Consider the following 14,189-nt stretch of genomic DNA (forward strand, 5'->3'; position numbering starts at 1 on the left):
GAAAGAAAGAAACCACGACAAAAGAGAATATGGCAGAAACAATGGCTTGGAAGACGTGGATAACAAGAACTGTCAGTACTGTAGAAAGAGTTGGAGTTAATTAAAAAGTACAATGAAACGTGTTATTATATACACAATCTATGCATTTGTTCAATTTATTTCGAGTTAGTTGATTTGATTAATTTGTGGAGTTTCGTTTCTGTTCATAAAGATCCATGATAAGACCGATTATACCATCTGCACTGTGATTGGCTGGATTAGTTCCATCTTGTCATTGTGTCACACACATTACCAGATCACCTGGCGATAATAACAAACAGGGCTGCGTTCAGCCCCGAAAAAATAGTGCAAAACGTTTATTAAAAGGAAACGGTGGTGCGTTAAACACCCTGTTCTGATGATGTAAGTGTTGCAACTATGGCAGCTGAGAAGGCCATTCTTTGTGTTCTTTTTGAAGAATTTTCAGAGCCTGATGAAATCGGTGTAAATACATATTTAATACTGCAAAATACACTCGATGTTACAGTCACTGCCCTTGCCGTCCAGAAAAAAAGAGAACATCCCAATCGAGTGAAGGGATTTGTTGAAACTGTGGTTCCTAATTATTGTGATCCAACATTTGCCTCGCATTTCAGGATGAAAAGACAAATATTTCAGATGAAGGATAATCCACTTCTTACCTCCGAGACTGTGCTATGATCTATATGACCTTAATATTTTTATTGTGAGTATTAGGCTTATCATTATTGCTGATCACTGTTGTTGTGCTATGATATTGTAATAATTACCATTATATAATCCGAGGAGCATAGAAAAGTTTATGAAAGTGTCGCTCCACAAATATAATAGCAAAATATATAAATATGTATAGTATTTTTATATTACATGAATCAGTATCTAGCACACCTTCCTAAGGAAAGGATACGGACCAGAACAGAAGACATTGCAATTACTACATGATATGTAGACAGACCTAAAGAAGTTCCAGATTTATACTTGTGCTCTTATTTCAGTTATTTTTCCTTTAATGCAAATAAACATGTGCAAACAATATACTTTGTCTTGTGGATTTATTTTGATGTTAATTACATTTACTTACAAATTCACCATCATCATGTTGATATGCTATGTTACTATAAAACTTATGACAAACATGTCTTCTAATATCTTCAATTGTTGCGTATACTGAGCTGCAGCGGACACATTTGTAAACGACTTCACTTGGACCCATAGTGCGAGCTGTCTCTTTAATACCGCGTGGTTTATATACATGTTGCTGCTGATTGGGCTGACATTTTTGGAACACCCACCAAACATGAGAAAACATATCTCAAACCCCGTTGCACACCGTTTCCAGGAAACATGTCGTTCAACCCGGAAACAGTAGCAAAATGTTGGGCCTGAACGTGCCCCAGGTTTGAAAATGTCATAGCGTCTGTGATAGCTCAAGACAGGTTTGGATCACATTGCTGACCTGCTCATACTTAACGAGCTTCAGCGACCGCAACGAGCACCGATTTGGTCACGATCCGGGGGTTTTGTCGTAGACTGTGGAATCTGTCCGCGACAGCAAAATCCAGCCAAAAGTCCTGTAGTGTGAGCCTGGTTTAAGAATAAAACAACCCAGAATTGTCAAAAAGTCAACAATTGGATTCAGCTAATGCAGGATAAAACCAAGGCCGAATTCAAAATGGCAGAAATTAATACAAGTATGCTATTTTTAATTATGCTCAAGTTTGTTTTTTCATGCATGTAACAAGGGTAATTGAATCACACAGTTGCATAAGCTCCAACTCATGCAAGTCTGGAGAATCGTGAGGATTAATGAAGAGGGAGGAGCTATCATTAATTAGCTGAAATCTGTAGAGTACAAAAAGACCAAAAGGCTGCCTCTCTGTTTTGTGACTAGCTGTTGAACAATGGCTGGAAGTTGGGGTTTGTTTCAGATTTTGGCAGTTTGTGCTTTCTGTCATGCTGTTCCACAGTGGAGTAATTTGCCTCAGAACCCTCAAGCTCTGTTCCAGCAAACTGACCAGCGGTTTGAGAAGCCAGTTCAACAACAAACTGACCAGCGGTTTGAGAAGCCAGTTCAACAACAAACTGACCAGCGGTTTGAGAAGCCAGTTCAACAGCAAACTGACCAGCGGTTTCGGCAGCCAGTTCAACAGCAAACTGACCAGCGGTTTCGGCAGCCAGTTCAACAACAAACTGACCAGCGGTTTGAGAAGCTAGTTCAACAGCAAACTGACCAGCGGTTTCGGCAGCCAGTTCAACAACAAACTGACAAGCGGTTTGAGAAGCCAGTTCAACAACAAACTGACCAGCGGTTTGAGAAGCCAGTTCAACAACAAACTGACCAGCGGTTTGAGAAGCTAGTTCAACAACAAACTGACCAGCGGTTTGAGAAGCCAGTTCAACAGCAAACTGACCAGCGGTTTCGGCAGCCAGTTCAACAGCAAACTGACCAGAGGTTTCGGCAGCCAGTTCAACAACAAACTGACAAGCGGTTTGAGAAGCCAGTTCAACAACAAACTGACCAGCGGTTTGAGAAGCTAGTTCAACAGCAAACTGACCAGCGGTTTCGGCAGCCAGTTCAACAACAAACTGACCAGCGGTTTGAGAAGCTAGTTCAACAGCAAACTGACCAGCGGTTTCGGCAGCCAGTTCAACAGCAAACTGACCAGCGGTTTCGGCAGCTAGTTCAACAGCAAACTGACCAGCGGTTTCAAAAGCCAGTTCAACAACAAACTGACCAGTGGTTTGAGAAGCCAGTTCAACAGCAAACTGACCAGCGGTTTCGGCAGCCAGTTCAACAGCAAACTGACCAGCGGTTTGAGAAGCCAGTTCAACAGCAAACTGACCAGCGGTTTGAGAAGCCAGTTCAACAGCAAACTGACCAGCGGTTTCGGCAGCCAGTTCAACAGCAAACTGACCAGCGGTTTCGGCAGCCAGTTCAACAACAAACTGACCAGCGGTTTCGGCAGCTAGTTCAACAGCAAACTGACCAGCGGTTTCAAAAGCCAGTTCAACAACAAACTGACCAGTGGTTTGAGAAGCCAGTTCAACAGCAAACTGACCAGCGGTTTCGGCAGCCAGTTCAACAGCAAACTGACCAGCGGTTTGAGAAGCCAGTTCAACAGCAAACTGACCAGCGGTTTCAAAAGCCAGTTCAACAGCAAACTGACCAGCGGTTTCGGCAGCCAGTTCAACAGCAAACTGACCAGCGGTTTCGGCAGCCAGTTCAACAACAAACTGACCAGCGGTTTCCTCAGCAGTTTCAGCTTCAGAAGCCAGTGGCCCAGGCAGAGCCCCTTCACAAATGTGCTGTAGCTGACTATGAGCAGATCCAATGTGGACCACCTGGGATCAGTGGTGCTGAGTGTGAAGCTATTAACTGCTGCTTTAATGGGCAGCAGTGTTACTATGGGAGGGCAGGTAAGCGTTCTCAATCTTATTCTGTTCATGTTAAATTCTCCGCATTAACCTGCTCTTGTACCTTTTGTTCCAGTGACCGTCCAGTGTATTAGAGATGGTCAGTTTGTGGTAGTGGTGTCTAGAGACGTTACTCTGCCTCGACTGAGTCTGGATTCGGTTAGTCTACTGGGTGGAAACGACCCACCTTGCGGTCCTGTGGAGTCCACACCTTCTTTTGCTATATACCAGTTCCCTGTGACCGCATGTGGCACGAGCATGATGGTGAGCAGCTGCTTCTGGTGTAATTCTGCTTTGCTTATGGACTGGATGCCAACAGTTTTGCTATTCGCAGGAGGACAGCGGAGATGTGGTGTATGAGAACCGAATGACCTCCTCATATGAAGTTGGCATTGGACCATTTGGTTCCATCACAAGGGACAGTCATTTTGAGTAAGTGATCTGACTTGGTGTGAATTTTAATCTTTGATAAATTCTACAAGCTCACCGTCTGTTGTCCAGGCTTCTCTTTCAGTGTAGGTACTCTGGAACTTCTGTTGAAGCTCTGGTTGTGGAGGTCAACTCTGTTCCTCCACCTCCACCAGTAGCTGCTCCTGGACCTCTCAGGGTGGAGCTCAGACTGGCCAATGGCCAATGTGTCACCAAAGGGTGCGCAGAAGGTAAGGTCTTGTCCTGTCTTCCTAAAGCCTTTCAAACTTGAGTCTGGTTAAACCCCAGTGTTCCTCAGGGGATGAGGCCTACACGTCCTACTACAGTGACGCTGATTATCCCGTCACTAAAGTCCTGCGGGAGCCTGTGTATGTTGAGGTGCACATTATGGAGAGGACTGACCCCAACATTGTCCTGATGCTGGGACGTTGTTGGGCGACTTCAACCCCCAGTCCACTCAGTCTCCCCCAGTGGGACCTTCTGGTTGATGGGTGAGTGTACAGCCAATCTTTATCCAGTTTGTCTACTGGGAGGCACTTTCTAACCACCTCTTTCCTCTTCAGATGCCCTTACCAGGACGACCGTTATCTGACCACACTGGTTCCAGTGACTGGATCGTCTGGTCTTCAGTTCCCAACCCACTACAAGCGCTTTGTTGTGAAAATGTTCACATTTGTAGATCCAGCCTCACTGGTTCCTCTGCAGGAAACTGTATGCCCCCATTACTTGCACGGTTTCATTTTTACTACTTGTGGATTCTATGACTTGCTCCTCTCTCTTCCCTGTCAGATCTTCATCCACTGCAGCACAGAGGTGTGCCATCCATCATCCGGCTCTTGTGAGCAAAGCTGCACGAGGAAACGTGAGTTCTTGCTTTAACTTGACTAGCGGAACTGAGAATTTTATAAGTGCGTTCACACTTCTAAAATTTCTCTTTCAGGGAGAGACACCCCTATCAAGGCCATCTCTAGTGAGCAGACTGTGGTTTCTAGTGGAGAAGTTACTCTGGTCCTGTAAATCTAGTGTTTTTAATAAACCTTGCAGAACACCGAGATCTTTGTCTATTGGTTTTGTTTTGGCTTTGCAGAATCTGGTAATCCATGCCTCTTCTCCGTCTGTTTGTGGATTTTTATTTATTTTTTTCTTTAACACTATTAAACCAAGGTTCCTTTTTGTAAAGTCATGCATTGAGTCGAGGCTTCTGTACAAGCCATGACCCTTATCCAACCTCCAGTTGTTAACCTGGGCCACTGCATAGGGTACCAAATTAAGGGTTAATCATTAACTTTTGGTTAACAGGACGTTTAGCCTAACCAACATACACATTTTGCTGGGGAGCAATTGGGTGTTTGGGGTCTTGTTCAAGGGCACCTCAGCTGTGGGTATTGAAGGTAGTGTTATACATTCACTCGCATGTATAATTCCTGCTGGTACTGAGACTTGAACCCTTGACCTTTGGGTTACTAGTCAGTCCCTCCAGGATTTTGCGATCGCTGAAGTTTTGCAAGAGCTCACAAATTTTCGTAATTGCCACGGATTTTGGGGTTAGATGTGTCCCGTGACGTCATTGCAACACCCATTCAAAGAGGTTGTTTCTCAGTTTGAAAAATGGAATGAACAGCCTTGGGTTCTCATGCCAATTTACAAGAGCTACATTGGACAAACGAACCGAAGAGCGGAACGAATCTGCGCTACGCGCCGCAGACTGTTAATCTGCTCAGGCCGGAGCCACGGGCTGCTCTCGATCACGCGACACCGTTATACACGGCGCTGGAGATACAGTGACGAAAGTGGTCTAATGGGGCAGTCGTGGCCTAATGGTTCGAGAGTTGGACTCGTAATCCAAAGGTTGCGGGTTCGAGTCTCGGGCCGGCAGGGATTGTAGGTGGGGGGAGTGAATGTCCAGCGCTCTCTCCACCCTCAATACCACGACTGAGGTGCCCTTGAGCAAGGCACCGAACCCCCAACTGCTCCCTGGGCAACGCAGCATAAATGGCTGCCCACTGCTCCGGGTGTGTGTTCACTGCTGTGTCTACACTTTGGATGGGTTCAATGCAGAGCACAAATTCCGAGTATGGGTCACCATACTTGGCCACGTCACGTCAATTTCACTTTAAATCAACTTTCTTTTGATACAGTCTGAAGATAGTGGCTGTACATTCCAAGATGTGTTTCTAATGGCAAGCTCATACTACATGATTGAAAGACTAGTCGAGTCACTGTGTTGCTCACACTACGCAACAAGATTCCTTCTCATCTGTCGCTGTCTTGTCATAGCTGCGCACATACAACACAACACTAACGAGGTGCACCCACTACAGAACATTCAGTGGAAAGCAAAAATACGTTTTCTCACATACATTCTCACGATTATAGGCCATATGTTCAAGCATGGATGATCAACTGGCCCTTCAATTGGTCTGTGCAGTTATTTTATCCGAAAGAAACCACGACAAAAGAGAATATGGCAGAAACAATGGCTTGGAAGACGTGGATAACAAGAACTGTCAGTACTGTAGAAAGAGTTGGAGTTAATTAAAAAGTACAATGAAACGTGTTATATACACAATCTATGCATTTGTTCAATTTATTTCGAGTTAGTTGATTTGATTAATTTGTGGAGTTTCGTTTCTGTTCATAAAGATCCATGATAAGACCGATTATACCATCTGCACTGTGATTGGCTGGATTAGTTCCATCTTGTCATTGTGTCACACACATTACCAGATCACCTGGCGATAATAACAAACAGGGCTGCGTTCAGCCCCGAAAAAATAGTGCAAAACGTTTATTAAAAGGAAACGGTGGTGCGTTAAACACCCTGTTCTGATGATGTAAGTGTTGCAACTATGGCAGCTGAGAAGGCCATTCTTTGTGTTCTTTTTGAAGAATTTTCAGAGCCTGATGAAATCGGTGTAAATACATATTTAATACTGCAAAATACACTCGATGTTACAGTCACTGCCCTTGCCGTCCAGAAAAAAAGAGAACATCCCAATCGAGTGAAGGGATTTGTTGAAACTGTGGTTCCTAATTATTGTGATCCAACATTTGCCTCGCATTTCAGGATGAAAAGACAAATATTTCAGATGAAGGATAATCCACTTCTTACCTCCGAGACTGTGCTATGATCTATATGACCTTAATATTTTTATTGTGAGTATTAGGCTTATCATTATTGCTGATCACTGTTGTTGTGCTATGATATTGTAATAATTACCATTATATAATCCGAGGAGCATAGAAAAGTTTATGAAAGTGTCGCTCCACAAATATAATAGCAAAATATATAAATATGTATAGTATTTTTATATTACATGAATCAGTATCTAGCACACCTTCCTAAGGAAAGGATACGGACCAGAACAGAAGACATTGCAATTACTACATGATATGTAGACAGACCTAAAGAAGTTCCAGATTTATACTTGTGCTCTTATTTCAGTTATTTTTCCTTTAATGCAAATAAACATGTGCAAACAATATACTTTGTCTTGTGGATTTATTTTGATGTTAATTACATTTACTTACAAATTCACCATCATCATGTTGATATGCTATGTTACTATAAAACTTATGACAAACATGTCTTCTAATATCTTCAATTGTTGCGTATACTGAGCTGCAGCGGACACATTTGTAAACGACTTCACTTGGACCCATAGTGCGAGCTGTCTCTTTAATACCGCGTGGTTTATATACATGTTGCTGCTGATTGGGCTGACATTTTTGGAACACCCACCAAACATGAGAAAACATATCTCAAACCCCGTTGCACACCGTTTCCAGGAAACATGTCGTTCAACCCGGAAACAGTAGCAAAATGTTGGGCCTGAACGTGCCCCAGGTTTGAAAATGTCATAGCGTCTGTGATAGCTCAAGACAGGTTTGGATCACATTGCTGACCTGCTCATACTTAACGAGCTTCAGCGACCGCAACGAGCACCGATTTGGTCACGATCCGGGGGTTTTGTCGTAGACTGTGGAATCTGTCCGCGACAGCAAAATCCAGCCAAAAGTCCTGTAGTGTGAGCCTGGTTTAAGAATAAAACAACCCAGAATTGTCAAAAAGTCAACAATTGGATTCAGCTAATGCAGGATAAAACCAAGGCCGAATTCAAAATGGCAGAAATTAATACAAGTATGCTATTTTTAATTATGCTCAAGTTTGTTTTTTCATGCATGTAACAAGGGTAATTGAATCACACAGTTGCATAAGCTCCAACTCATGCAAGTCTGGAGAATCGTGAGGATTAATGAAGAGGGAGGAGCTATCATTAATTAGCTGAAATCTGTAGAGTACAAAAAGACCAAAAGGCTGCCTCTCTGTTTTGTGACTAGCTGTTGAACAATGGCTGGAAGTTGGGGTTTGTTTCAGATTTTGGCAGTTTGTGCTTTCTGTCATGCTGTTCCACAGTGGAGTAATTTGCCTCAGAACCCTCAAGCTCTGTTCCAGCAAACTGACCAGCGGTTTGAGAAGCCAGTTCAACAACAAACTGACCAGCGGTTTGAGAAGCCAGTTCAACAACAAACTGACCAGCGGTTTGAGAAGCCAGTTCAACAGCAAACTGACCAGCGGTTTCGGCAGCCAGTTCAACAGCAAACTGACCAGCGGTTTCGGCAGCCAGTTCAACAACAAACTGACCAGCGGTTTGAGAAGCTAGTTCAACAGCAAACTGACCAGCGGTTTCGGCAGCCAGTTCAACAACAAACTGACAAGCGGTTTGAGAAGCCAGTTCAACAACAAACTGACCAGCGGTTTGAGAAGCCAGTTCAACAACAAACTGACCAGCGGTTTGAGAAGCTAGTTCAACAACAAACTGACCAGCGGTTTGAGAAGCCAGTTCAACAGCAAACTGACCAGCGGTTTCGGCAGCCAGTTCAACAGCAAACTGACCAGAGGTTTCGGCAGCCAGTTCAACAACAAACTGACAAGCGGTTTGAGAAGCCAGTTCAACAACAAACTGACCAGCGGTTTGAGAAGCTAGTTCAACAGCAAACTGACCAGCGGTTTCGGCAGCCAGTTCAACAACAAACTGACCAGCGGTTTGAGAAGCTAGTTCAACAGCAAACTGACCAGCGGTTTCGGCAGCCAGTTCAACAGCAAACTGACCAGCGGTTTCGGCAGCTAGTTCAACAGCAAACTGACCAGCGGTTTCAAAAGCCAGTTCAACAACAAACTGACCAGTGGTTTGAGAAGCCAGTTCAACAGCAAACTGACCAGCGGTTTCGGCAGCCAGTTCAACAGCAAACTGACCAGCGGTTTGAGAAGCCAGTTCAACAGCAAACTGACCAGCGGTTTGAGAAGCCAGTTCAACAGCAAACTGACCAGCGGTTTCGGCAGCCAGTTCAACAGCAAACTGACCAGCGGTTTCGGCAGCCAGTTCAACAACAAACTGACCAGCGGTTTCGGCAGCCAGTTCAACAACAAACTGACCAGCGGTTTCCTCAGCAGTTTCAGCTTCAGAAGCCAGTGGCCCAGGCAGAGCCCCTTCACAAATGTGCTGTAGCTGACTATGAGCAGATCCAATGTGGACCACCTGGGATCAGTGGTGCTGAGTGTGAAGCTATTAACTGCTGCTTTAATGGGCAGCAGTGTTACTATGGGAGGGCAGGTAAGCGTTCTCAATCTTATTCTGTTCATGTTAAATTCTCCGCATTAACCTGCTCTTGTACCTTTTGTTCCAGTGACCGTCCAGTGTATTAGAGATGGTCAGTTTGTGGTAGTGGTGTCTAGAGACGTTACTCTGCCTCGACTGAGTCTGGATTCGGTTAGTCTACTGGGTGGAAACGACCCACCTTGCGGTCCTGTGGAGTCCACACCTTCTTTTGCTATATACCAGTTCCCTGTGACCGCATGTGGCACGAGCATGATGGTGAGCAGCTGCTTCTGGTGTAATTCTGCTTTGCTTATGGACTGGATGCCAACAGTTTTGCTATTCGCAGGAGGACAGCGGAGATGTGGTGTATGAGAACCGAATGACCTCCTCATATGAAGTTGGCATTGGACCATTTGGTTCCATCACAAGGGACAGTCATTTTGAGTAAGTGATCTGACTTGGTGTGAATTTTAATCTTTGATAAATTCTACAAGCTCACCGTCTGTTGTCCAGGCTTCTCTTTCAGTGTAGGTACTCTGGAACTTCTGTTGAAGCTCTGGTTGTGGAGGTCAACTCTGTTCCTCCACCTCCACCAGTAGCTGCTCCTGGACCTCTCAGGGTGGAGCTCAGACTGGCCAATGGCCAATGTGTCACCAAAGGGTGCGCAGAAGGTAAGGTCTTGTCCTGTCTTCCTAAAGCCTTTCAAACTTGAGTCTGGTTAAACCCCAGTGTTCCTCAGGGGATGAGGCCTACACGTCCTACTACAGTGACGCTGATTATCCCGTCACTAAAGTCCTGCGGGAGCCTGTGTATGTTGAGGTGCACATTATGGAGAGGACTGACCCCAACATTGTCCTGATGCTGGGACGTTGTTGGGCGACTTCAACCCCCAGTCCACTCAGTCTCCCCCAGTGGGACCTTCTGGTTGATGGGTGAGTGTACAGCCAATCTTTATCCAGTTTGTCTACTGGGAGGCACTTTCTAACCACCTCTTTCCTCTTCAGATGCCCTTACCAGGACGACCGTTATCTGACCACACTGGTTCCAGTGACTGGATCGTCTGGTCTTCAGTTCCCAACCCACTACAAGCGCTTTGTTGTGAAAATGTTCACATTTGTAGATCCAGCCTCACTGGTTCCTCTGCAGGAAACTGTATGCCCCCATTACTTGCACGGTTTCATTTTTACTACTTGTGGATTCTATGACTTGCTCCTCTCTCTTCCCTGTCAGATCTTCATCCACTGCAGCACAGAGGTGTGCCATCCATCATCCGGCTCTTGTGAGCAAAGCTGCACGAGGAAACGTGAGTTCTTGCTTTAACTTGACTAGCGGAACTGAGAATTTTATAAGTGCGTTCACACTTCTAAAATTTCTCTTTCAGGGAGAGACACCCCTATCAAGGCCATCTCTAGTGAGCAGACTGTGGTTTCTAGTGGAGAAGTTACTCTGGTCCTGTAAATCTAGTGTTTTTAATAAACCTTGCAGAACACCGAGATCTTTGTCTATTGGTTTTGTTTTGGCTTTGCAGAATCTGGTAATCCATGCCTCTTCTCCGTCTGTTTGTGGATTTTTATTTATTTTTTTCTTTAACACTATTAAACCAAGGTTCCTTTTTGTAAAGTCATGCATTGAGTCGAGGCTTCTGTACAAGCCATGACCCTTATCCAACCTCCAGTTGTTAACCTGGGCCACTGCATAGGGTACCAAATTAAGGGTTAATCATTAACTTTTGGTTAACAGGACGTTTAGCCTAACCAACATACACATTTTGCTGGGGAGCAATTGGGTGTTTGGGGTCTTGTTCAAGGGCACCTCAGCTGTGGGTATTGAAGGTAGTGTTATACATTCACTCGCATGTATAATTCCTGCTGGTACTGAGACTTGAACCCTTGACCTTTGGGTTACTAGTCAGTCCCTCCAGGATTTTGCGATCGCTGAAGTTTTGCAAGAGCTCACAAATTTTCGTAATTGCCACGGATTTTGGGGTTAGATGTGTCCCGTGACGTCATTGCAACACCCATTCAAAGAGGTTGTTTCTCAGTTTGAAAAATGGAATGAACAGCCTTGGGTTCTCATGCCAATTTACAAGAGCTACATTGGACAAACGAACCGAAGAGCGGAACGAATCTGCGCTACGCGCCGCAGACTGTTAATCTGCTCAGGCCGGAGCCACGGGCTGCTCTCGATCACGCGACACCGTTATACACGGCGCTGGAGATACAGTGACGAAAGTGGTCTAATGGGGCAGTCGTGGCCTAATGGTTCGAGAGTTGGACTCGTAATCCAAAGGTTGCGGGTTCGAGTCTCGGGCCGGCAGGGATTGTAGGTGGGGGGAGTGAATGTCCAGCGCTCTCTCCACCCTCAATACCACGACTGAGGTGCCCTTGAGCAAGGCACCGAACCCCCAACTGCTCCCTGGGCAACGCAGCATAAATGGCTGCCCACTGCTCCGGGTGTGTGTTCACTGCTGTGTCTACACTTTGGATGGGTTCAATGCAGAGCACAAATTCCGAGTATGGGTCACCATACTTGGCCACGTCACGTCAATTTCACTTTAAATCAACTTTCTTTTGATACAGTCTGAAGATAGTGGCTGTACATTCCAAGATGTGTTTCTAATGGCAAGCTCATACTACATGATTGAAAGACTAGTCGAGTCACTGTGTTGCTCACACTACGCAACAAGATTCCTTCTCATCTGTCGCTGTCTTGTCATAGCTGCGCACATACAACACAACACTAACGAGGTGCACCCACTACAGAACATTCAGTGGAAAGCAAAAATACGTTTTCTCACATACATTCTCACGATTATAGGCCATATGTTCAAGCATGGATGATCAACTGGCCCTTCAATTGGTCTGTGCAGTTATTTTATCCGAAAGAAAGAAACCACGACAAAAGAGAATATGGCAGAAACAATGGCTTGGAAGACGTGGATAACAAGAACTGTCAGTACTGTAGAAAGAGAATCAGAAGAATCAGAATCAGAATGAGCTTTATTGGCCAAGTATGTTTACACATACAAGGAATTTGTTGTAGTGACAGAAGCTCCACAGTGCAACAGAAAGACAGTAACAGGACAGGACACAGGTAATGAAACAAAATAACAGGAAATAGCCAATAGCCAATGTACAAAGCAGCAAAAAAAATAAAAAATACACAATATATAATATATAATATAGGCGACTATGTATGTACAGGTGAAGTATGTGCAAATTAGAAATGAGAAAATAAAATAAGTGAGTGTGGTGAATGGATAATGTATTAGTTGTGTGTTCTACGTTTATTTATTGAGTGTTCATGAGATGTATTGACTGAGGGAAGAAACTGTTCCTGTGTCTGGTCGTTCTGGTGCTCAGAGCTCTGTAGCGTCGACCAGATGGTAACAGTTCAAAGAGGTTGTGTGCTGGATGTGAGGGGTCCAGAGTGATTTTACCAGCCCTTTTGCTCACTCTGGATAAGTACAGTTCTTGGAGAGTGGGGAGGGTTGTACCAATGATTCGCTCAGCAGTCCGGACTACCCTCCGTAGTCTTCTGAGGTCAGATTTGGTAGCTGAGCTGAACCAGACAGTTATTGAGGTGCAGAGGATGGATTCAATGATGGCAGAGTAGAACTGTTTCAGTAAGTCCTGTGGCAGGTTGAACTTCCTCAGCTGGCGAAGAAAGTACAGCCTCTGCTGGGCCTTCCTGACAATGGAGTCAATGTGAATATCCCACTTTAGGTCCTGAGAGATGGTGGTGCCCAAGAATCTGAATGACTCCACTGCAGTCACGGTGCTGTTCATGATGGTAAGTGGGGGGAGAGCAGGGGGGTTTCTCCTGAAGTCCACGATCATCTCCACAGTTTTGAGCGTGTTAAGCTCCAGGTTGTTGAGACTGCACCAGACAGCCAGCTCCTTAACCTCCTGTCTGTAAGCAGACTCGTCACCGTCCTGGATGAGGCCGATCAGTGTGGTGTCGTCTGCAAACTTCAGGAGCTTGACAGAGGGGTCTTTAGATGTGCAGTCGTTGGTGTAGAGGGAGAAGAGCAGTGGGGAGAGTACGCAGCCCTGAGGAGCTCCAGTGCTGATGGTTCGAGTGCTGGATGAGAATTTGCCAAGCTTTACTAACTGCTGTCTGTCTGTCAGGAAGCTGTTGATCCACTGGCAGACGGAGGTGGGGACGGAGAGCTGAGTTAGTTTATTTTGAAGGGTTTCCGGGATAATGGTGTTAAAAGCAGAGCTGAAGTCCACAAACAGGATCCTCACATAAGTCCCTGGTCTGTCCAGATGCTGCAGGATGAAGTGCAGTCCCATGTTGACTGCATCATCCACAGACCTGTTTGCTCTGTAGGCAAACTGCAGGGGGTCCAGTAAGGGTCCAGTGATGTCCTTCAGATGAGCCAGAACCAGTCTTTCGAATGATTTCATGGCTACAGACGTTAGTGCCACAGGTCTGTAGTCATTAAGTCCAGTAATTTTGTGTTTCTTTGGGACGGGGATGATGGTGGAGCGTTTGAAGCATGAGGGGACTTCACACAGCTCCAGTGATCTATTGAAGATCTGTGTGAAGATGGGGGCCAGCTGCTCAGCACAGATTTTTAGGCAGGCTGGTGACACACCATCTGGACCAGGTGCTTTCCTTCTTTTGTTTTTCCTGAAGACCTGGCACACATCGTCTTCGCTGATTTGAATTGTAGGTGTGGGGGAGAGAGGGGTTGCTGGAGGTGTGAATGGTTGTGTGGAG

At 45.2% G+C, this 14,189-nt stretch overlaps 4 protein-coding genes across 5 annotated transcripts in view; 3 read left to right on the forward strand and 1 right to left on the reverse strand.

Moving 5' to 3' along the window:
* The window catches only part of LOC306880073 (peptidyl-prolyl cis-trans isomerase FKBP3-like), a 391,610-nt gene that overhangs the window by 245,354 nt on the left and 132,067 nt on the right, over positions 1-14,189 (forward strand). The gene's annotated exons all lie outside the window — the stretch shown is intronic.
* Positions 1-14,189, reverse strand: part of LOC306880071 (ena/VASP-like protein) — an 86,047-nt gene that overhangs the window by 7,871 nt on the left and 63,987 nt on the right. The window lies entirely within an intron of this gene.
* LOC306879918 (zona pellucida sperm-binding protein 4-like) lies at positions 1,392-4,878 on the forward strand (the record flags this gene model as incomplete). The annotated part of the gene is made up of 9 exons (XM_079433155.1): positions 1,392-1,415; positions 3,276-3,435; positions 3,509-3,696; positions 3,767-3,864; positions 3,934-4,091; positions 4,160-4,352; positions 4,425-4,572; positions 4,651-4,723; positions 4,802-4,878. The coding sequence occupies 9 exons, from the start codon at positions 1,392-1,394 to the stop codon at positions 4,876-4,878; spliced, it is 1,119 nt and encodes a 372-aa protein (XP_079289281.1).
* On the forward strand, positions 7,685-10,919 carry LOC306879919 (zona pellucida sperm-binding protein 4-like; the record flags this gene model as incomplete). Its single annotated transcript, XM_079433156.1, has 9 exons — positions 7,685-7,708; positions 9,317-9,476; positions 9,550-9,737; positions 9,808-9,905; positions 9,975-10,132; positions 10,201-10,393; positions 10,466-10,613; positions 10,692-10,764; positions 10,843-10,919. 9 exons carry the CDS (start codon positions 7,685-7,687, stop codon positions 10,917-10,919), a joined length of 1,119 nt encoding a protein of 372 aa, XP_079289282.1.

Source organism: Barbus barbus (assembly GCF_936440315.1).
Source record: "Barbus barbus genome assembly, chromosome: 14".
Lineage (NCBI taxonomy): Eukaryota > Metazoa > Chordata > Actinopteri > Cypriniformes > Cyprinidae > Barbus > Barbus barbus.